Genomic DNA, 22,819 nt, shown 5'->3' on the forward strand with positions numbered 1-22,819 from the left:
CCCACTGGTTTTGAGAGCACCCCAGTGGTTTTGTCCGCGGGATCATTGTGTGGGGTGTTCTAACCAAGACTTTTGAAGACATTGGGTTGAGATGGTGATTTTGTGTTTATTGGATATGGGCACAAAAAAATAAAGCCATTTCACGCCATCTGTCCCCTTCTTCTGACAGAAGCAGCTCCATTTGCCTGGAATGTGGGCCACGCTTTGCTTGTTGCGGGCCTGGTGAGGGTGAAGGGCACCGTGGGTGCCCTGTTCATGGGTGGCCGGGCTTGTCCCCGGGAGGACCAGGACTGTGTCTCTCCTCTGCCTTGGTTGGCGTCAGGACCAGGAGTGGGCACAGCTCCAACTGTGATGTCACCCTGGGTTTCAGGGCTGAGGTTTGTTCGTGAGCTCAGAAGGACACGTGTGCATGTAAGTCGTAAAAAGCTGTCTCGGAGGTGCACTGACCCCTCCCGGAGCAGGCTGGGCCGGCCCACTGCCGGGCCCTGGTGGTGACCATTGTCTGTCTGAAGCAGCAGCCCTCAGATGCCTGTCCTGCGGCAGTGCTGCAGGACTGAGTGCCACACACTTCCCGAGACTCAGATGTAGGTGATGGGCCCAAGTGTGTGGCTCTCCATTGTTTCATGGGGAGCCACCTGCACCTAGCCCTGCTCATCCCCAACATGGCCACCCCTCTTAGCTTAAGCCGGCCTTCCTCCTCCTGGGCCGGGGCATCCTGGCGCAGGCGGGTTGGGCTCAGAAGCTGTAAACCATCGCGTGAGGGTTGCATGTCACTCAGGACCGGCAGGAGCCTCTCAGAGCGCAGGGGCTTGCTGCACACTGTGAGAGGTCAAGGGGAGAGGTCGGTGTGCCTCTAACCACCAGCCCAGGCTTAAGAGCCGGGCATTTCCTGAAGAACCCTGTCTGCCGCAGAAGGGCTTTTAATCGGGATCACAGATTTGTTCACGCCTCCCGTGTCACATCAGCAGCAGCAGCAGCAGGTGCAGCCCGTGGCCCTGGGACCTTGATCTGGGTCTGCAGAGCTACCCAGGCAGCGCTGCCTAGCCCTGGAGGGTGAGGTCGCAGCTGAGGGCTTGGGCCCTGTCCTCAGGCTGCATGTGGGCTGGCCCTCCGCGGCTTCACCTGAGCTCTCGGGCATTCCTTCCATCGCCTCTGTTCCAACTTCAGGTTTGAGTGTCACTTCCTGTCACACAGAAACTTGGTCACCTGGGCTGGTCTGCCCGCCAAGGAGGACAGTGTGTGCTGCCTGGTGGGCTGTGAATCTGCATCCCCTGACCTTGAGCGCTCAGAGGCCACTCGGCTCCTGGGCCTGACTTGAGCACTTTGCCACGCAGAGCCCTCTGTGGGGACCCATTCCCAGCACGTCCATCGGTTCTGGCTTTCTCAGCAGTAACTGGTGGAAAACGGGAAGCATCTGGGAGACGTGCTCCCCAGCAGGTTGACTTAAGCACTTGGTGAATGCAGAGCGGTGGTGCTCGGGCTGGGGCTTGCCCTGCGACGCCTGGAAGACTGGCCAGCCCAGAGCCTCCAACCCAGAAGTCTGGCCTGGGCAGAGGCTGGGACTCCCCCTTTAAGTTCCCGGCTGTTCAGGTTGTTCTAGTCCAGAATCCCAACTTGGAGAGCCGCTGTCATGGAGGGCCTGAGACCTAGGCCCACTCTCTCCACTGATGGATCTGGAGGGAATCCTTGCACTCTTCATGGATGAGTGGATGAGTGAGTGGGTGGATGTGTGACTGGATGGTGGATGAATGATGGATAGAAGGAGGGCGGATGTGCAGATGAATGAGTGGGTGGATAGATATGTGGATGGATGGGTGAAGTGGGTGTGGGTAGATGGATGGGCAGATGTGTAGATGAATGATGGAGAGATGGATGGACAGGTGGGTAGGTGGACGGATGATGGATGGTGGGTGGCAGATGTGTAGATGAATGAGTGGGTGGATGGATATATGGATGGATGGGAGGGGAGAGTATATGGATAGAAGGATGGGCAGATGTGTAGATGAATGAGCGGATGGATGGATGGATGGATGAATGGGCAGAAGTGTAGACGAGTGAGTAGGTGGATAGATGTATGTATGTATGGGTGGGTAGGTGGATGGATGATAGATGGACGGGTGGGTAGATGGATGGATGATGGATGGATGGGTGGGTAGGTGGACGGATGATGGATGGATGGGTGGCAGAAGTGTAGACGAGTGAGTAGGTGGATAGATGTATGTATGTATGGGTGGGAAGGTGGATGGATGATAGATGGACGGGTGGGTAGATGGATGGATGATGGATGGATGGGTGGGTAGGTAGATGGATGATGGATGGATGGGTGGGTAGGTAGATGGATGATGGATGGGTGGCAGAGTGTAGATGAATGAGTGGGTGGATGGATATATGGATGGATGGGTGAAGTGGGTGTGGGTAGATGGATGGGCAGATGTGTAGATGAATGATTGGAGAGATGGATGGACAGGTGGGTAGATGGATGGATGAATGGGCAGAAGTGTAGACGAATGAGTAGGTGGATAGATGTATGTATGGATGGGTGGGAAGGTGGATGGATGATGGATGGACGGGTGGGTAGATGGATGGATGATGGATGGATGGGTGGGTAGGTGGACGGATGATGGATGGATGGGTGGCAGAAGTGTAGACGAGTGAGTAGGTGGATAGATGTATGTATGTATGGGTGGGTAGGTGGATGGATGATAGATGGACGGGTGGGTAGATGGATGGATGATGGATGGATGGGTGGGTAGGTAGATGGATGATGGATGGATGGGTGGGTAGGTAGATGGATGATGGATGGGTGGCAGAGTGTAGATGAATGAGTGGGTGGATGGATATATGGATGGATGGGTGAAGTGGGTGTGGGTAGATAGATGGGCAGATGTGTAGATGAATGATTGGAGAGATGGATGGACAGGTGGGTAGATGGATGGATGGGTGGGCAGAAGTGTAGACGAATGAGTAGGTGGATAGATGTATGTATGTATGGGTGGGAAGGTGGATGGATGATGGATGGACGGGTGGGTAGATGGATGGATGATGGATGGATGGGTGGGTAGGTGGACGGATGATGGATGGACGGGTAGGTAGATGGATGGATGATGGATGGATGAGTGGGTAAGTGGATGGATGATGGATGGATGGGTGGCAGAGTGTAGATGAATGAGTAGGTGGATAGATGTATGTATGTATGGGTGGGAAGGTAGATGGATGATGGATGGACGGGTGGGTAGATGGATGGATGATGGATGGATGGGTGGGTAGGTGGACGGATGATGGATAGACGGGTAGGTAGATGGATGGATGATGGATGGATGGGTGGGTAGGTAGATGGATGATGGATGGATGGGTGGCAGAGTGTAGATGAATGAATGGGTGGATGGATATATGGATGGATGGGTGAAGTGGGTGGTGGGTAGATGGATGGGCAGATCTATAGCTGAATGAATGGACTCATCTACACATCTACCTACCCACCATCCATCATTCGTCCACCTACCCACCTGTCCATCCATCTATCCAAATCATTCATCTTGGGTGAGTGGGTGAAAGAATGAGGGATGGCTGGGTGGCTGGGTGGGTGGGCAGGTGGTTGTGTGTATGGATGCATGGCAGGTAAATGGGTGGTGGCATGAAGATAGATGTGAAAGTGCAAGCTACATCACGCTGTGACGTGGTCCCAGTGGTGATGCCGAGGGCTGCCGTTGTAGGGACAGACGCATCCCTGAGCTGCCTCAGAGCATGGTGAGCCCACTTGCTGCGGACCACATGTCCTCCCTGACTCTGTGCCCATCACCCATCCTCTATGCCAGTCCACCACGTCCAGTCACCCAACTCCAGCTGCCATCTCGAGGGGTGCTGTCCCACACCCTCAGAATAGCCGTAGGTGAGCATTGGTGTCCATCTGCTGGTGCTCCCCTGAACAGTCCAGCTCCTCCCGCCGGTGTCCTCTGTCCAACACCCCATTAAAGAGCAAGCGAAGGAGACTCTGGCTCCTCTCTGGGGAGGGTGAGTGGGAAGCCAGACCGCCCCGTGCAGGCTGCATCTGGGCTGTGTCCTGGTAGCCGCAGCAGTTGCTGGGCAGTGGGAGGAAGCATGAGGGAGTCAAGTCCAGGAGGGTCTCGTTTCGGGAGCGTGGCCTGCGAGGCTTCTCTGCAGACGCTCACTTTCCGTGTTTCCTGGAGAACTTTCAGTGGTGAGGTCTTGGTGGAGCCGCTCCCACGCTGTGACTGGCCCTCACCGGACAGCGGCTCCAGCGGTGGGTGTGTCTAGCTCCACGGTGCCGCCCCCGCTCTTGGTCTGTGGTGCTGCTTGCCCCACGTGACTGGTCCACGTCGGGTCTCATCCTCTACTGTTCCGAGGGCTCCTCCTCTTGCACTCACGGGGCTGGGGCTGCTCTCCTCCCTCCCGTGATGGGGCTCCTGCCGCGCCTCTGCCTCTGGGCCCTGACGTGACACTCACTGCTCTCAGGTGTCCTGACGGATGCCCACGCTCTGCTGGTGGTGCCAACCTCTCCACTGGCTGGGCGCCTGAGTCCCACATGCTCTCAGGAGGCCCAGCCACCCTGGGAAAGGCCTGGCCCTCCACTGTTGACCACGATGCGACTCTGCTCTGTGTTCTGGGCCTGTGGGGGCCTGCGTCCACAGTGGCCTCCGCTCAGCCAGAGAGGCCTGGAGGACCCCGCCCACACTATATCAGTGTGCCTCTCCACTCCGTCCCGTCCAGGCAGTGGACGCAGCTGCAGCACCCTGGGGCAGCTCTGCAGAGGCGGACTCCTGCAGTGGCCGGTGAGGGCTGCACCTGGGAGCATGTGCCGAGCTCCGGCTGTCTGCATGGAGGGCCAGGCTGGAGAGGGCCAGAGCCCCACAGCTGCTGGGGGTGTGTCATGCACTCACCCACCTTTCAGGGTGCCCGCCTCGGGCTCCCAGGCAGACCCCCCAGGGAAGCAGACATGCTCTGACTCCCCAGTTATCTTGGGGTCAGAGGTAGCATGTGAAGTCCAAGAGGGATCGCGGGGGCTAAGGGTTCCCAAATCCATGAGTCCAGTTAGTGAGGAGGCTGAGACTGGCACTGGACCCTGGGCCTAACCCGCAGAGGACTTGGGTGCCCTGCGGTGGAGCCTGAGAGCCGGGGTGCATCCTGCTGTGTGGGGTCCCCCACGTCAGCTGTCCAACAGAGCTGAGCCTGGGTGACAGCCCTGGTCTGAGGTCACTCCTCCCATCGGCCCTCACCGCGGGGAGGCAGGGGCCGTGCTCCTCCCCACTGCTGCTGGGGTGTGCCCGGTGCCCAGGGCAGAGCTTCAGGAAGTGCAGGGTGTCGGCCTTCCTCCCTGCTCTCCAGCTGTCTGCCATTGGGATGCTCAGTGTGAGTGGCCTCTCCCCAGAGTCAGCGGGATTAGTCTTCCCAACCCTGGACGCCTGCCCCGAGGGCCCAGAAGGGCCACCAGCGTGGTTTCTCGTGATTAGTGACCCAGGACCAGGAACTGTGAAGGGTGATCTTGCTGCAGCCTGAGCTGTGGAGGTCGCGACTTTCCTGGGTTGCTGCGGGGAGTAGATCCGCGCGTGGGGCGGGCGCTGGACGCAGGCCACCAGGGGCTGTTTCCTGAGGAGTCAGCGAGGTCTGTGAGCTCTGCCCTCCCTCCGTCATCCCCGTGAAGTGGCCGTCTGCTGGTCGCGGTGTCTGCGCATGGGCGTGTGTCGGTACCTGGCCGCCTGACCGCACTTGGGCCAGCTTCCCGTCCTCCTCGCTGGAGGCAGACGAGCTTCTGTGGAACCCCCCGCGGCGTCTGAGGACCCAAGTCAAAGCTGAAAGTCTGCGCATTTCAGAGAAGGGAAAGGGGAAGTCGCTTTGAAAAGTAGACAAGACCCCGTCACCGATGAAAGGGACCCACAGCCCTGGCATGGAGCCGGGACGGGTACAGGACCGGGCGCCTGGACCCCAGAGAGCAGGGTCCCCCTGGACTGTGGTCCCACGGGCCCTGGAGGCTGGGCGCCTGGCCACACGGACCCAGCGCCTGTGTCCTGTGTGTCGCTAGTGGACGTCGGTCCTGCAGGTTGTGGTGCAGTGCTGACTGGCCCACAGTGGGACTTACCTGGTGGGGACCACAGACGTCCAGCTGGGAGGAGAGAGGCCTCGGGCAGACGGCTTTCCTCTTGCTCTAAAGCAGTGGAGTCTGTTCGCCCGGCTTGGGTGGAAGGACGAGGGGCTGCCATACCTGAGCATCCGAGCCCTGCAGGGGGTGCAGCGTCCTCTGGCCTCCAGGGTACTGAGCCAGGACACGGCCATCAACAGCAGGGCTTGGACGTCTGTGTGGACGAGGGGGGTGTCTTCCCAGGGGCATGGGTGGCGGGTGCTGGGGGTGTGCCGAGGCCCTCCTGCCTCAGAGGGCAGGGGCGGGCACCAGCAGTGCCAGGCTCTAGAGACCTCTCTGAGTTTTCCGTGTGCAGTGGACCCGGCTCTAAGGCCCGAGGCTGGGCTTCTGGAGACGTGCCCTCTAGTGGGCAAGGTGCCGGGGGCTGCTGCCCCTCCGCCGTCGGCTCCGCTTCACCTCAGAGGGTCCACCCCAGACTAGTAAAGGTAAAGGAAGCAGGACTAGGGAGAGCTGCCTTACTCTGAGAATGGAGCAGACGTGGCTGGAGCTCCTCACGGTGGAGGAGCCGAACCCGACAAGGTTTCCATGGGCCAGGGTCCTGCAGAGGTTCCTGTCCCCTGACTGGTGACTGAGCTCGCAGCCTCTGCAGCTCAGTGACACAGTTAGGCTGCTGCTGCGCCTGCTCGTTCTCCTGCCTCCCCACACTTGGGTGCGCGTGTGGCCCGGGCTCCATGTCTGAGGCACTCTTGGCACCTGAGCAGCTCTGTGGAGGCGGAGGTTGGTGGCCTTGGAGGCTCGCAGACCCCAGGACCCTAGGCAGTATTCTCACACTTCTCTTCACTCAGAAGGCCTCTGGTCACATTCATCTTATAACCGGGGCTTGGAGAAAAAATGTCACATCTTTCAAGCCGTTTCCGAGCTGGCTGCTGTCGCCTGGTACCCCCAGCTCGCAGCCCGGTGGGTCCTGGTGGAGTCCCGTGGGCACCGTGAGGCACAGGCACAGCTTCCTGCCTCCTGGGGTCCTCGGAGCACATGGCAGAGTTGCTTTGTCTGAAAGAGAGACTGGACTCGCGGGCTCTGGGGCCGTGACCCAGGGTTCAGACCCAGTTCTGCCGCCCACTAGGGGGTCACCACACTGCAGAGTTGCCAGGCCACAGGGCCTTCTGTGCCTTCTCTCTCCCCAGAGAATCCTTTGTTCCCATGCAAATCCCCAAATCGCACAAAGCCAGGGGCATGGAACCCTGTGGAGATGCTCAAGGTCTGACATGGAGGACACAAAGGTGCTCATGGTCCTGAGGCTGACGGAGGTCGCTGGCCCGGCTGTCGGACTTGGGCAGGGGCCCCTGGTTTTTGCATGGGCCTTTATCAACTCTGCTGGGTCGCTGGGTCCAGTGCGAAGCCCAGCACAGCCTGGGCACTCTGGCAGGCCGCATGGTCCTGCTTCCCGAGTCCCTGAGGGCAGAGCATGCTCTCATTCCGTGCTCTCATCACACTAGAGACGTGACCAGTGTCCAAGGGGGGCTTCATCTTGCAAGTCTGCTTCATCTTTGAAGATGGCTCGTCCTTCCTTTGGGTACGGGTGGAGCCCAGCACCCTGCTGCAGAGCCACATCTGGCCCTGTCTTCTGTACTTTCAAGGACTTCCAAGTTGGTGTGGTCAGGCTCGGCCTCTGGAGGTCCGCAGGATTGACCAGCATGATGTGGCCATTATCTTAAAAAGGTAAGCAGACCAGTCCAAAGGCTCACTGAGAATCACAAGTCCTCGGCTCTGTGAGGACTGTGTCCCTGGAGGGCCCGCCCCTGGTTCTTACTGGCTAATTCCAGGCCCTAACTCCCCACCTCTGTTCGAGGGACAGAGTCACCTTTGGAAATGACAGGAGCACAGGTGAGGAGTGGCCAGCATGTGGCTGTGTCCAGGGCACCCCACTGGGGTCGCTTCCTCGTGGGGCAGGCCAGGGCCCTGGGCACCAGGGGCTGGGCTCAGGAGGAGTAGCAGAGATGCCCATCTGAGCCGGGAACCCAGCTAAGCAGCAGCCTCCCTCCAGCTCCTCCCAGACGGTGCCTTGGCCAGAGCCCACCCCAACCCCTGCCTGTGGGCCCAGGGCTGCGACGAGCAGAGGGGTCCGCTAGGCATGTGGCTGCTCCGCGCTCCCGCCCTGGGGTGGGAAGTCCGCAGCAAGAACGATCCTCTCCTCGCACAGGTGGGGAGGCATGGCCCCGCACAGAGAGGAAGAGCCTGGCGGGCAGCAGGCCGGGCAGAGCAGCAGGCACTCTGGGTGGCAGCAGAGGAGCCATTGTCTGTGGGCCAGGCTGGTGGCAGGGCTGGGGCCAGGGCTGCCTGCGCTGTCCTCTCTGTGTCCCTTTCTAGACAGTGTTTTGGGGTGCTGGGTCTGGTGCGTGCTACAGGGCTGTTCCCTGCCTGCTTGGCCTCCACCCCATCCTCGGTCACTGGCGGCTCGCCGGCTGGCCAGGCAGGGTCGGTTCACTCTTTTACTGCCGGAGATTGGTGTGGATTTCCTAGCAGTAGTTAAGGCCGCACCGTAGATGGACGAGGGGTCCAGAGCAGCCTGCCCACTCCTCGTCCCCAGACGCCAGCAGCAGGACGCTGGGCCACTGCCGTCAGGTGTGCCCTGATGGGCAGCAGACGTGCTGCTGTGGCCACGAGGCTGGGAACGGCGAGGAGCGCCCCAGACAGAGCGCGGCCTTTTGGAGACTGCCCCGAGTACAGACCCTCTGTGGCCCAGAGCGTGTAATACTGAGCCCACGTGAGCCCCTGGGACTGTGGGTGGCCGGGGTGACACTGCTGAAGCCAACGGCATGCAGGTCTGAACCCCCACGCTTGCCCAGTACACGCCGCAGCGGTCCCGGGAGTCAGAGGGCGGCATCCGTGGCCAGAGCCTCTGGCTGGGGTCAGGCGCAGCCGCTGTCCATGCAGAGCGGTGCTTGCCAAGCAAACCCACCCCACCGTTTCCTCTCCCCCAGCTCGCGGCCAGCGGGAGAACAGACGGCGGAACTGCCTGGTTATTTCAAGAAGCCGGCAGCCCCTCCTGGCCTGTGGCTGTTGTTTGAACTTGAGACTTCCTGAGCCTAAGGTGTTTGTGCTTCCAGCAGCTCCTGGCTGTGGAAGGAAGCGTCCAACGCAAAGGCAGATGGGCGGGCGCGGCCGTCCACTCTGCTCTCTCCCAGAGCCCCAGGCTTCCCTCTGCCCACTCTGCGAGGTGTGGGGCAGCCCCGAGACCTCAGGACAGGCTGCAGGAGGACCGCAGGTGCCTGAGGATAGGAAGTCCAGAGCCCAGGAGGTGGCTTGGGACAGCCCGAGGTCTCCCGGAGCGTGGCCACTCAGCACCGAGAGCCTCCTGCAGGCTGCTGGCGCCTGCACGGCCTCCGGCTGCCCTGTGGAGACCTGAAAGTGGTGGAGACTGCGAGGCGCACTTGGCCGCGGCCACCCTGACCCCAAGGTTGGACTGGCCTCTGTCTCTGAATCAGAGACCCTTGTGAGCGAAGCAACATGGCTGAGAAAGGGGCCTCGCGGGGGCCCATGCGCCGCTTCTGGTCACTGCCCAGGAAGCGCCGGGGAGCCCCGGGGCACCCAAAGCCAGGTGAGATGGGAGGGATGGCATGGGGACATGGGGACAGGACTGGTGTCCCCTGGGGCAGGTGCCGCCCTGTGGTATTTCTTTCACATTGGAAAACTCTGAGCTGCTGTGAGGACTCTTGTACGAACCGGGGGTGACCTGTGGGTGTGGCTGAGAGCCAGCCTGGGGTCCAGTGGTGACCTGTGGGTGTGGCTGAGAGCCGGCCTGGGGTCCAGTGGTGACCTGTGGGTGTGGCTGAGAGCCGGCCTGGGGTCCAGTGGTGACCTGTGGGTGTGGCTGAGAGCCGGCCTGGGGTCCAGTGGTGACCTGTGGGTGTGGCTGAGAGCCGGCCTGGGGTCCAGTGGTGACCTGTGGGTGTGGCTGAGAGCCGGCCTGGGGTCCAGTGGTGACCTGTGGGTGTGGCTGAGAGCCGGCCTGGGGTCCAGTGGTGACCTGTGGGTGTGGCTGAGAGCCGGCCTGGGGTCCAGTGGTGACCTGTGGGTGTGGCTGAGAGCCGGCCTGGGGTCCAGTGGTGACCTGTGGGTGTGGCTGAGAGCCGGCCTGGGGTCCAGTGGTGACCTGTGGGTGTGGCTGAGAGCCGGCCTGGGGTCCAGTGGTGACCTGTGGGTGTGGCTGAGAGCCGGCCTGGGGTCCAGTGGTGACCTGTGGGTGTGGCTGAGAGCCGGCGGTGGTGCAGGTTTGTTGGGCGCACCCTGGGTCTGCTTTGGTCCCCATCCTGAGGACCCGGCTCTCCTGCTGGCTGCTCCAGGAGAGGAGGCCGTGTGGGGAACTATGAGGGGGACGCTAGGCCAGAGGGGGAGTTGGGCAGGAGGGTGGGCAGAGCCTTGGGCAGTGGGTCCTGGGTGCACGGTCTCCCCCACAGCTGCCCTCCTGCCCGCCGGCTCTCTTGGAGCAGAGCATGGGAATTCCCCCCGTCTCAGAATCATGTGTACGGATTGACTGCCCAGGGAGCGAGGACACGGCAGTGGGGCTGGAGAGAGCTGCTGCCTGGGTGTCTGCTGCTGCTGGTGGGCGCAGCGTCTCCCCAGGGACCTGGGAACGAAGGGCAGCCCAGGCCTGTGGATGCAGCTTCTGCCCTCGGCACACTCCGTCCTTAGGTACCAGTGGGATCTGTCCCCTGCACACCTGCCCTTGACCGTGGACTCAGGAAGAGAGGGCCAGGCAGCCGCTGGGCTCTGACTGCCGTCTGAGGGTGCACGGGAGGCAGCCATGCTGGAGTGACAGAGCTGAGGGGTGGCCAGGAATGCCTGATGCCCCCCCAGAGGGGCACAGTGGGGCAGACCTCGCCCCTGCCTCTCCCTTCCCCCTCCAGACGGTATCTAGGCCACGGAGGACATTGCCTGCTGGTCAGGCTGAGCTGAGCTCTGGGCCAAGATGCCAGGCCCCCACACCCGAACACAGCTCCTGGGTACAGCGGGGGCCAGGCGAACCCAGCGCCTGCCGGCACAGCCAGGTGCCCAGCGGTGCCACTCTCTCCTCTCCAGGCCGAACCCTAGGCCCTCGACCACACCAGGGAGGGGCTCCAGGAGGAGGACCAGATGTGTCCCCATGAAAGGATCCCCCAGGACTCGCTGCTGTGCAGTGGCCCCACTTGTCCCCCACGAGAGCTCAGCCTGCTCCATGGGAGGTTGAGGGGCAGGTGACTCTTCCTCTGAGTTCTGCTGTTCCTGGTGACCCCAGAGTCTCGCTCCAGACACTAGCTCTGCACCCTGTCCTTGGCCGGTGTCCACACTGGTGAGGGTCTGTCCAGAGATTGCAGAGATGCGTAAAGAAGTGTGTCTTCCATTCCCGGTCCCAACCCCGGGAGTGGGTGCGGGTCTCTGCTCACAGCCCTGGGCGGGCTGGGGCTTGTGTCTCCAGCAGGCCCTGGAGGGCCACCCCCCAGGTGCCGGGTGGGGCTGCCTGTCTCCTGGTGGGGCCACACTGCAGGCTGCAGTTCAGCGCTGCCCGCCCAGCATTGATGTCCAAGAAATTGGAGCCCATCTGTGGGGCCCCTGGGTCCATCCCCCACAGGGACTTGGTGGCCTGCGTGTGAGACCCCTGTGCCTGTCCCCCCGTAGGGACTTGGTGGCCCATGTGTGGGCCCCTTGGCTTGTCCCCCTGTAGGGACCTGGTGGGCTGTCTGTGGGCCCCTCTGCCTGTCCCCTGCAGGGACCTGGTGGCCCGTGTGTGGGCCCCTCGGCCTGTCCCCTGCAGGGACCTGGTGGCCTGTCCCCCTGCAGGGACGTGATACCTTCAGTTCTTGCCTTCTGTGTTGTCAGGCTCAGGAGGTCTGGAGGGAGCGGCTGCGGGTGGGCATCCTGCCCAGGTGCTGGCCTGGGCCAGGCCCTGAGGAAGTTGTCCCTGGGAGGAGGTGAGCTCAGCTGGGCGGGGAACCTGGACCCCAGGAGGTCACAGATGCCACTTCTGAGGGCATGTGGTACCTCAGCTTCTAGGCCACAGAAGGGCCCACAGCTTCTGGCCCTGAGGGGCGGAGCTGAACAGAGCCACGAGGCCCTGTCTGTGAGGGGACCCGGGGCAGGCCTCTGGCGGGCCAGTGTGTCCTGGCAGGCTGAGCAGCACCCTTGGCCCCAGCAGGGAGGTGTGGTCCCTCTGTGAGGAGCAGTCCCAAAGTCTTGTGGGGAGGCCCGGAGGGGAGGAGTGGTGAGTAGAGGGCACCCCTGACCTTCCCCAGCCGCTGGCCAGGACTGTTTGGTGGCCTAGGGGTCAGAGACTGTTTTTTTATGGGCCTCAACATGCAACTATTGGAGGGAGTGTGGGGAGTCCTGTGGAAGTGGCCAGGGCAGCTGTGTCCACTAGGAATCGGGAGGGCGCAGGAGCAGGGGCCCAGCTGGGGTGCAGCAGGGGCAGCTGGGAGGCGCTCCCAGGCTTGGCCTCCTCCTTCAGGGAGTGCACCATGTCTGGAGAGAAGGGAGGGTCTGAGCAGCCTCAGAGCACGGGAGGACCCAGGCCTGAGGGCTGGCCAGGCTGCAGCTCACCTCTTGGGGCCCTGGAGACTCAGATGGCCAAAGGTTTGTCTCTGCCACTCGGGGTAGGGGACAGCTCAGTGCAGGTGCAGGGCAGGTGGAAGGCAGTTCAGGTGGGCAGCAGCCTGCTGCAGGTGCAGGGCAGGTGGAGGGCAGTTCAGGTGGGCAGCAGCCTGCTGCAGGTGCAGGGCAGGTGGAGGTACCTCGTGGCCCTGAGAGGACGTGCCTGCAGCCTGGGGTCGGGCCTGGCACTGCCCCGAGTCCACCTACTGTGTGACTTCCACCTATTCCTGAGACACTGTTGACCTGGCTCCTTCCTGCGCACCCCTGGGTGTCCTGCCCCAGCTGGCCTCTTTCTCCATTGACAGGCCTCTGCTGGTCAGCGAGGCCAGTGTCCTTGGTCGAGCATGGAAAACAGCACACTGGGATGGCAGCACTGTCGGCAGATGTGCCCGGGCGTGGTATGGCTGAAAGGCTGAACCTTCTTGGCTGCCAGAGTGGATCATTGGTGCCTCCTGAGGCTGCCACTCTGTCAGCCTCCGCTCTGCACATGCCCCGGCCCGCTCAGAAACAGCCGAGCCTACCAGGGGCCCCGCTCCCACGGGGAAGGAAACCCCCTGTGCTCTGCTTGCTCTGCAGCATGGAGGCAGGAAACGCTGTTGTGTTTACTGCTTAGAAATTCCCTTTCTAAGGTCAACACACGCCGTTTTAAACAGAGCCAGATTAATTAACAGAGTGACTCTGGTTTGGGTTCAGCGGTCCTCCCTGCCTCCACTGCTGGGCAGGAGAAGGTCAGACTTCAACTGTCCTTACATCCACTGACCCGATGCTGCCAACTGTGCCTGAGATTTAGACCAAGTGGGGGTGGACGAGCAGGGTGCCCTGGGCCTTATGTCCACTCTGGGCAGTGCATTCCTCACGCCACGGATCTCTGTGGAACAGCTGGAGAGGGTGGGGTCGGGTGTGGACCTCCCATCTCTGCCTCGCTGCCCCGTGGCACAAACATGGCTCCAACCCTGGGTGGTGCTTTACCAGGTGGAGGCAGCCCCGGCCAGCAACCTGCTCCTGACGTCCGACAGGTGAAGCTGCCCAGGGGCCCGCCTGGTGGTGTGGGGCACCACGTCCATCTTCCTCCACCTGCCTCAAGGCTAAGGGAAGCGTCCCCTGCGGTGTCCTGTGCCTTGAGCCACTGAGAATGGCTCGATTGTCCCTTTTCCTGAAGTCACCCACAGGCACGTGTCCAGCCGGTGTCCATGGGTAAATACAGGTGGGGAGCGAGCCCGTTGGTCTTTGGAGAGCAATCACCTTCGAGTGCTCCATCCTGGTTGGGCTGCAGTGAAAGCAGAAACCCGGTTGTTCCTCCTGAGGCTGCAGGGCATAGTCCAGATGGGGAGCTCCTGGCGCCCGGCGGAAGCCTGGGAGCAGGCCAGAGCGGCCATGGCAGGCAGACGGGTGGTGCACATCTCTGTGGCAGAAATGAAAAGCTACTACCTCTATTCCGAGTGGTGCTCCTGGCTGTGTTCTGTGGCTGAGGGTGAGTCCCGTGGTCACCTGGGGGCCACTCGTGGGTCACGGGTAGGGTGTGCTGCCTGGTGAGGTGGCAGCTGCTGGTGAGCATGCAGTTGCTCCGACTAGGTGAGGTCCCATGCCGTCTTTCCCTCCAGAGCTGCCGTGGCTCAGGAACAGGGACTGGCAGCTAATGAACTTGTACCCACATTTGATTTAATTCATGTCATGGTTTATCAAAAGCAAATAGTGTCCCCTGCCTGGCCTGTGGGTGTCCCCGCATGTCAGATAAGGGCTTAGCAGTGCCTGGCCCTCAGAGCCTGAGGGTGCTGACATAACAAGGCCACTCTGAGACGTAAGAGACGGAGCAGAGCCACCAGCTGCATGGTATTAATTGTCCCCTTGACAAGGTGACTTGCTTGAAGCCCAGCTGCTGCCTGCAATTGGGTCAAGTGGCACAAAGCCGCTTTGGACTGGGCTCCCCGGGGAGCATTGATCCCCAGGAGCCACCTGCCACAGGCCCCTGAGTTCCCTGCAGGGCACAGGCTGAGTCCCCTCAGTCTTGAACCCAGAATATCCAGTGTGGAGCAGGCGTCTCCCGCAGGGACGTGGCAGTTGGAGGTGGGGGTCTTGGGAGGGAGACGGGGGCCTGCATGGACGTCGTCCACTCTGCCTGGCTCAGCAGTTCTGATCCTTGTCCAGATTCGGAGCTTGGCGGTCTGCAGGAGAAGCTCGTGCAGCTGACCACACCTGGTCCTCCCCAGCATGGCACCTGCGCAGGGCCCACGCTCTGCTGCCCCCCAGGAAGGACAGTGATGCTGTTTAAGACACAGCAGTGCCGTGGACGGTCATGGCAGGCCCCTAGGGCAGCAGCCTCTCAGCCAGAGAGCATGGCACAGGGCAGGCTCGGGCACGTGGACCCTGGGTGCCACCGGGGGAGGGAGAGCATGGCCAGGACTGGTGACTTGACAGAGGGTGGGCAGGGTGGCAGTGCAGGTGGGCGCTCACTGGTGCAATCCCCCGGCCAAGGGGACAGGCCTGGCCCACCTGTAGCTGTTGTGGAGCCTCGTCTGTAAAACTGAAAACCCTGTCTCCCCAGGAGGCTGAGGAGTGCGGCTCGGTGGGGTGGACACTGGGCAGACATGCCCAGCACTGAGGGCTCGGGTGCCTGTTGGAAACAGGCTGTGTTCTCCGGCTGTGGGCTGGGTCCGCGCCCTGTGCTCTCTAACACAGCGTCCTGGGAGGGCCTCTGGACATGCCTGGGCTTCAGAGGCCCAGGGTGCCTGACACTGAGGGCCAGGTTCCCAGTCACTGAGCTGGCCTGGGCCACCAGTGTGACCCGTGCAGACTGCAGTAGGAACGGTACAGCCGGGGAGCTGCTCTTCCCGGGTGGCTGCTGTCGGGACAGGGACAGAGCATGTCTTTGGAGCAGGGGTGTGTGCCTGGGCCGCAGGGTCTCGGTGCCACATCCTGGATCAGGTTGGACAGAGTCCTTCATCGTGTTCCCAAAATGCTGTCCTCTAAACTGAAAGGGCAGAGGGGGGTGAGGGCCAGGCCCACGGCGGGCAGTCCCCGTGAGGCCTCGGTTTCCACAGACGGCCAGCTCCCTCCTGGCCCCCGGGACCCTCTGCTCACGTGACAGTGAGGAGACAGAATGCCACGAGGCAGGTGCCCTCCCCACTTGGTGGACACACTTGCTGGTGAGAAGACGAGTCGGTGGCCCCACAGGGGCTGAAGTCGCCCGCCCGCAGCCTGGCAGAGTCCACCCTGAATTCCAGAGGTAGCTCCTCTGTGCACAGCCTGCGGAGGGCCAGCGAGGGGGCCTGCGGCAGGAGAGGCGTCCCCACCCGTCCTGGGGCCAGGCTGCCACCCACCCACCCTGCCTGCTCCCGCGGGCATTCCTGCTGCGAAGGCGAGCCAGGAGAGGCAGCCTCTGAACTAACTGCCTGTGCCAACCTCGCCCCCACCCAGGGCTGGACTGGGCCTGTTGTGTGCCAGCCTGGCACCCACAGTGCTGCCCGCGGTGCCGTGGTCTCTGTGCCACCAGCTGCCCTGAGAGGCCATAATGGGAACGCCCAGCTGAGAGTTAGGGGTCGTGCAGGACGGGTCAGAGCCTGGCTGCAGGTCCCTGTTCTGCAGGGAGGAAGAGTGGGGCTGGGTGCCAGAGGTCCACTCTGAGCACAGGACCTGTGTCTAGAGAGGAGGGCGGGGCGCCTCCATCCAGGATGTGGACGGGCTTCCGGCTCTGGGGAGCTCCCTTGACGCCTGCAGAGGGGACTCGGCAGCCCCGAGGGCACAGGCACTGTTTGCCCAGTGGACCTGGCTGCTTCTCCCCCACCCGCAGGCTCTCATCCTGCAGTGTTTGCTCTGACGTCACGGTGACCAGCAGAGGCGGTGCCGGCCTCAGGTGCCATCCTGCTTCCTTCCACTTGGACCCAGAGGTGCAGAGGAGGGCGACAGCAGGGGGGCCCACGCGGGTCCTGCATCCTGGGCAGGGGTGCCCCTTCCTCGGGCTCCCTGGGCATGGGGCAGTGGGTGTGGCCGCACTGTGTCCCCAGCTGGCCCTGGGTGGCCCGTAGGGACATGAGCTGAGGAGGAGGCCAGCTCCAGGTGCTTTCTCCTGGACACAGCGTGAGTCCAGTGACGTTCCTTTCCACTGTGTCCACCTGACACCGTTCCCAGTTGCAGAACCACGTCTGCCCTGGCCACAGCACAAGCCCGCAGACCTGGGGTCAGTGTTTAAGGCAGGACTTACGAGGTCTGGTTCACACTGGCTTAAACCCCGCAGGGGACCTGTGCTCTGGCCTGCATCCTGGTCGGCTTTGGGACAGGCTTCTGTGTCTCTAGCGAGATCTTTTTTCAAGGACAGAAAGACTGGGCAGTCAACCCAGCACCAGGGCCCCTCCCGTGCCGGGTGCTGCTGGCTGGCTCCTGCCTGTGACGCCCCCAGGTGCCCCTGAACAGCATCAGCCCAGAACGCACCTTGCTGGCCACGGCTTGGGCCCAGACAGTCCTGTGAGCTCTGCACACGGATGGCAGCGTGTTGAGGAGCAGAGCTGTCTCCTGCGTCCACTAGGAGTGACCACGGGAACAAAGGATTTCCAGGCCTTGAGTGGCACCTTTCTTTGCTCGTTCATTCATTCCCTGGAGGGGCAGCACCAGTGTCCACTGCAGGCCAGGCCCCTGCTGGGTGCTCTCTAAGCAGCTGCCACTCGGAGCCGTCCTGGGCAGGGAGCTGGCCACGAGAGCTGCTGAGCAGATCCTGAAGGCCTGTGTCCTGCCCCCGGCTGCCCAGCAGCTGTCCGATGGTAAACGGGCCTGTTCCTGGGCATGGCTGCTGGCTCCTGCGGGCCCCTGGCCTGCAGGGCCTGAGTGGCCCGTTTCCTTCCGGGACACAGCGTGAGATTCGCTGCGAGCCCAGGAGAGCGGGCGTGTGCTCTGTGCTGCCCCTGGGCGCTGCTCCCTGCCTCCGTGGTCTGACGCTTGGAGCGGGGCCACGTTTGGGGTGTCCTCCTGAAGGCGCACGCCCTTCCCGACCGCCCCGCCGAGTTCTTACTCTCTGGGAGGCAAGCGCAGATTGCTGTGAGCGTGATGGCATGACGTGTTGGAGGTCCCCTGGGAAGTCGCAGCCCACCCTGGACCCGTCGGGAGAGTGCAGCCGGACGGAGGAGCCCAGCCAACTGTGGTGCACTCTACAGTCCCCCGCTCTTGCTGTTTGGGACCTGTTTCGGGTGCTGGGGCAGGCTCTCCTTTGTGGCCCCCTGTAGGAGCTGCCCCTGTCTGGGCCTTGGCACCTCTGCTCTCACCCTCGCGGCCAGCGTGATACGTCCAGGGGAGCAGCTTCTGGTGGACAGTCCTCTGTGGTCCTGGTGATCTCGCCGTGTGTGAGGCCGAGCCAGGAGAGCGCTCCCTTTCCACGAGTGCCCCCTGCCTGTCCCCAGTGGGAGCCGCTGACCTCGGAGAGCGTGCTGCCCCTGAGCTGTCCTTGCCAGGCTCACCAGTGTGCTCCAGCCAGGGTGGCCCTCAGGGGGCCGTGCCGCTGCCAGCGGGGTCACCCTCGGAGGCTGGCGCCCTCGGCGGCCTGTCCAGGGAGTCTGAGCACGCCCCCCCACGCAGCCTGGGTGGACGTGGGAACTCAGTGGGGCTCTGGGGAGGGACTGCTGGACCGCTCGCCAGGCCCACGGAAGAGGGACGTGGAGCGCAGTCCCTCAGCTGGATCCGATTTTTATGAAACATTGTCGGTTCCAGTGGGAGAGGAGGGGACTCGGAACTCAGTTCACTCCCCTGAGCTGGGTCCGCCGCGTCTGGCGTCTGTAGTCACTGGACGCCAGATGACCCCGAAACACGGAGAGCTCTTCTCGGCTCTGCTCGTAAAAGCGCTGACTTTTCTGGCTGTGGTGGCCACACCTGCGATCCCAGCCACGCAGGAGGCCAAGGCAGGAGGGTCACAAATTGAGGCCAGCCTCAGCAACTTAGCAAGACTGGGTCTTGAAATGAAAGTTAAAAAGGACTGGGGTGTAGCTCAGTGGCAGAGCACCCTGGGTTCAATCCCAAGTACTGACCCTGGTCAGGCTGTGATTGCAGACTGTGCCTCCCCCGGTGCCCACAGGGAGACGAGGCCTGAGCACAGGCTCTAAGAGCCGCCATGGCTGGTTGGCTGCGTCTTCACCAGACCCGCACCCAGCGTCCAGGCAGTGGGCGGGCTGTGGTGTCCTCTCAGACCTCTCCCCCCCCCAGGACGGGGGGCAGGCAAGGTCCCAGCTCTCCACTGTCCTCACAGGGACTCCTGTTCCTCCCCTGGGTGGGGGGACTGTGGCTGTGGGTGCAGCAGGAGTCCGAGCGGGATGCCCTCAGGCCTGGGTGCCCGGAGCCTGGCCCCCCATGGTCAGCAGGAGGAGCCACTGGGCACCTCCAAGGTCTCCAGGCACGTGTCCACCCGGTGCCAGTTGGTCCTACCCTGATCTGTGCTCCCGTCTTCCCAAGCTGCTCTGTGTCCCTCCCAGGGGCCCAGATGGCAGGGCCACACCCGCCCACCCAAGCCACCGGACTCTGGGTCCCAGGGCTGGCCGAGCAGGACGCATCCCCAACTCCGGGGCACAAAGGCGAGTGACGTTTCCAAACAAGATGCACTGGCTCTGGGGAGTCTGAGAGTGACCGTGAAAAGCTACGTGACGTGGCCCAGCCCCCGCGGTGACACCCTGTAGCAGAGTAGACCCCCGGGGAGCAGGCCGGACCCCCGCCTGGTTTCCTGTGTACCTGACCCCCGCCTGGTTTCCTGTGTACCTGACCCCGTGCTTTCCATGACAGGGAACCTCGGCAAAGCAGCTCAGTGAGGGCAGGGGACCCCTCTGAGCTCCCTGGTCACCCTCGTCCACCCGACTCTTCTCCCCTGGATGTGGGTCTCAGGGCCCGTGGCAGGACGCACCCGCCCACGTGGCCACAGACAGGGGCTGTGGTGTCTGCCTGCAGGGCCCGGCCACCTCTCCCGGAGTGCTGAGCTGCTTTCTGTCTTCTGCCACCCCCACGAAACCCCACCGCCGTCAGGCACACCCTGGGCCCGGCCGGGACACGGAGAAGGCGTTCTCCGCCCACGTGTGACTGCCAGGGCCACTCCTGGCCAGTGGGTGTGCCGCGCTGCCCCTCCCGAGCAGGCACAGCTGGGAGCCGGGCAGGGGCTTTGGAGCATCTTATCCTGCGCCTCGTAGCGGGGGGCGACCTGGGCCAGGGGCCTCCCCGTTTCCCCCGGGACGCAGAATTGCCACAGGGAGCCTAACACCCCTGTGTCCAGGCAGTGGGCTCTGCCTCTGAGCTCTCGGGTCTGTGAGGAGGTGGGCAGGGAACCCAGTGCTGCCCCAGGACTCTCTGGACAGCCAGAGTGGGGGCACCACTGACCTCGACCACCCTCACTGCCCACATGGGCACTGAGGTGCTGGAAGCAGCCAGATGCGGCCACACCCGTGTGTCCCCTGCTGTGGCCTTTTATCTGCCTTGGTCCCACCTGTGTTTGCTCTCTGCGCTGCCCTCACCCAGCCGGGTGGATGGGGCTGTGAGTGATTGGCCACCGGCGACACAGCTAGGCCCCTGTGGTTGGCACTGGCCCGTGACCTCCCTGTTGTCTGTCACATGTTTGCAGGACCACTAGGGCCTTTGCTTCTGCCACCGCTGGGGCAGGGAAGTGACCGGCTGTCCAGGGCCTGCTGGACAATGGGCCCCCGCCCCTCCCCCCCCACCCCACACCCCCCCGGCCGCCCCAGGGTGCCGGGGAAGGGACGCTCATTGTTCAGAGCGATCGTATCTGGGCTTGAGTGTCTGGTGTCCTCGTCAGGCAAGGAGGGTCTTCCTGTTTATCTCCTCCAGGCGGTGAGGCGCTGGCCTGCTGGCTCCGGTGGCTGGCATGCCTTCTGTGGCCTGTGGGAGGCCGGCATCCTGGCCTTGTCGAGCTGCACCTCACGGAGGCCCAGGGCCTGCCGTCAGCACAGTGCTGTGGCACTCTCCGTGCCTGTGGTCCCGTCACTGACACTGAGACACACAGGTACAAAGGAGGCCGAACCAATCACCGAGCAGACCAGCTCCTGCGCGGCTGCCCTCAGTCCCTCAGTCCCAGGAGGCGAGACCCCAGTGCTGAGATCAGGACGCAAAACCCAAGTGCATAAAACCCCGGAAAAGCATCAAAGCTACAGTAAAACCTCGGCGTGTTCCCAGATGGGCTCAGAGCCGGGAGAGTGGGGGTGAGAGCAGGGCTGGGCAGGCTGGGCAGGGGGAGCCTGACCGGGAGGTCGGCTTGAGCATCCTTCCCGAGCCTGGGTCGGCTTGGCCTGAGTGAAGGGACACTTGGAGGTGGCTCCAGACATGGTGTTCCTCGGGACAGGGCCCTGTGTCGGCGTGTGCTCCTGGCGCCGGCAGGGCCCTGGCAGTGTATCGGCAGCGTGGGCCTCGCACCTGTGTGGGGAGTGGGCCACTGTTCCAGCTGGATCAGGGCTGGCCCTCTAGGACCCCAGGTCCCACTGGAATGCAGGCAGCTTTTCCTTGTCCCTGTAGACAAGTGTGACGTCAGCTGTGACCCCACAGTAAGCACGGAGGGCCTCGGGGCCTCACCTGGAGGTCAGGTGCGGCCATGCTGGAGCAAATCCAGCACTGGACAGGCACGCCCAGCCCTTCTGGGCTGACCCACTCCCACCGCCTTTGGGATACCTGGGTCTTGGTGTTTGAATGTGACACTGGGACTCTGCTCCATGGGGTGCATCCGACCAGCACTGCTGTACCTCCTCAATGCGATGGCCAGCCTGGGCAGGAGAGTCCTGGGGGAGAACGTGCACTCCGCTCCAGGCCTTTAGCTGGCGGGGGGCCGTGTCGCAGGGGCCGTCGGCACTGCCTGGTCTGGCCTCTCCGTGACCCTTCACGACTGGACTTTCCTTTCCACTGCACTGGGTGCTCTGGGAGCCACAGAGAACGGCTGCTTCAAGGTCCAAAGGGCTGGACGTGGGCACCCGCTCCGCTTCCCGCCTGGAGAGGGCCTCACACAGGTGGCTTTCTGGCTGGACCAGAGCATGATTCAGGCTCAGCCGAGGGGTCCAGACCTGGGCTCCTGTCACGTGCCCCAGAGTGCACGTGCGTCCTGTGGGAGGGGACCTGAGGCGACGTCTGGGGCGCTGCCCAGTCTTTGAGGAAAGTGGCTCTGACCTCTGCTGGTGGGCTGCAGCTGGGCGGGAGAGGACCTTGACCCAGGCCCTGTTGGCCCCGGCCAGCTATTCCCTAGGCTGTGCCCAACGCAGGCTCCACTGTCCCATAGGGTCAGGACTTGGTTGGGGACCGAGGGAGTGCCGTCCTGCCCCAGGCCTCTTCCTCCAGCACCGTGTGGACAGGAGCCCCTGAGCTGGTGCCTGGCCCAGCGGCCTTCCCAGGAGGCCCTGCCCTTTGCTCCGCTCACCACACAGTGCTGAGTGAGGCTGGGGTGCCCCTTCCTAACCGCACGCGCTAGGGTCCAGGTCCCACCAGGCTGCGCGTCCTCAGGGGCCAAGCCATGGCCTGCTGCAGTGAGCCCGGGGGAGCCCCTTCCCCAGGGTGTGGGAGGATGCGTCCTGGGCAGCCCTGGACACGTGGCTGCTGCCCAAGTGGTGCTGACTTGGGTGCAAGTCCTGTGTGGCCACGTGCCACCCAGACACTTCACCGAGCGTCGGAGGGCCAAGGAGGAGCGCGGGGCCACCCCTCTCCACCTCTCTGTCCCTCCAGGCCTGTACCATTCACTGGCAGGGTCCGCAGGGGCAGGAGACCTGGCCTTCGGTGGCTTCCATGGCAGGTGGCCTTCACTGACCTGGAGCATGTCTCAGTGCGCAGGCATTTGGGGCAGGTGTGCCCTGGCCCCACAAGCATCTGGGTTTGGTGTGAGTTTGGGGGAACCCCACGAGCCGGGCGTGAGTTTGGGGAACCCCACAAGCCGGGCGTGAGTTTGGGGAACCCCACGAGCCGGGCGTGAGTTTGGGGGACCCCACGAGCCGGGCGTGAGTTTGGGGGAACCCCATGAGCCGGGCGTGAGTTTGGGGGGACCCCACAAGCCGGGCGTGAGTTTGGGGGACCCCACGAGCCAGGCGTGAGTTTGGGGGAACCCCACGAACCGGGCGTGAGTTTGGGGAACCCCACAAGCCGGGCGTGAGTTTGGGG

The 22,819-nt window shown here is 63.1% G+C and overlaps 2 protein-coding genes and 1 long non-coding RNA gene across 19 annotated transcripts in view; 1 reads left to right on the forward strand and 2 right to left on the reverse strand.

The window, feature by feature from the left end:
- Mcf2l (MCF.2 cell line derived transforming sequence like) overlaps positions 1-22,819 on the forward strand; it is a 96,603-nt gene that overhangs the window by 1,612 nt on the left and 72,172 nt on the right. For 2 of the 17 annotated variants that reach the window (XM_040281734.2, XM_021729508.3), the window contains exon 1: positions 9,461-9,692. The exons of 13 other annotated variants lie outside the window; for them this stretch is intronic. In XM_040281734.2, the coding sequence (XP_040137668.2) occupies positions 9,602-9,692 (91 nt within the window). In that variant the 5' untranslated portion in view covers positions 9,461-9,601. Of the gene's footprint in view, positions 1-9,460; positions 9,693-14,042; positions 14,190-22,819 lie in introns of those variants that run through there. 2 more of the 17 variants (XM_078016356.1, XM_078016359.1) reach the window with 2 other exon arrangements.
- LOC144365228 (uncharacterized) lies at positions 87-9,282 on the reverse strand. The gene is made up of 2 exons (XM_078016360.1): positions 6,095-9,282; positions 87-5,815 (listed from the first exon to the last, which is right to left on the reverse strand). Exon 2 carries the CDS (start codon positions 3,516-3,518, stop codon positions 1,647-1,649), a length of 1,872 nt encoding a protein of 623 aa, XP_077872486.1. The 5' UTR covers positions 3,519-5,815; positions 6,095-9,282; the 3' UTR covers positions 87-1,646.
- LOC144365232 (uncharacterized) lies at positions 20,837-22,694 on the reverse strand. Its single transcript, XR_013423546.1, has 2 exons — positions 21,353-22,694; positions 20,837-21,193 (listed from the first exon to the last, which is right to left on the reverse strand). It is a non-coding gene; the product is annotated as an uncharacterized LOC144365232 (long non-coding RNA).

Source organism: Ictidomys tridecemlineatus, chromosome 6, assembly GCF_052094955.1.
Source record: "Ictidomys tridecemlineatus isolate mIctTri1 chromosome 6, mIctTri1.hap1, whole genome shotgun sequence".
Lineage (NCBI taxonomy): Eukaryota > Metazoa > Chordata > Mammalia > Rodentia > Sciuridae > Ictidomys > Ictidomys tridecemlineatus.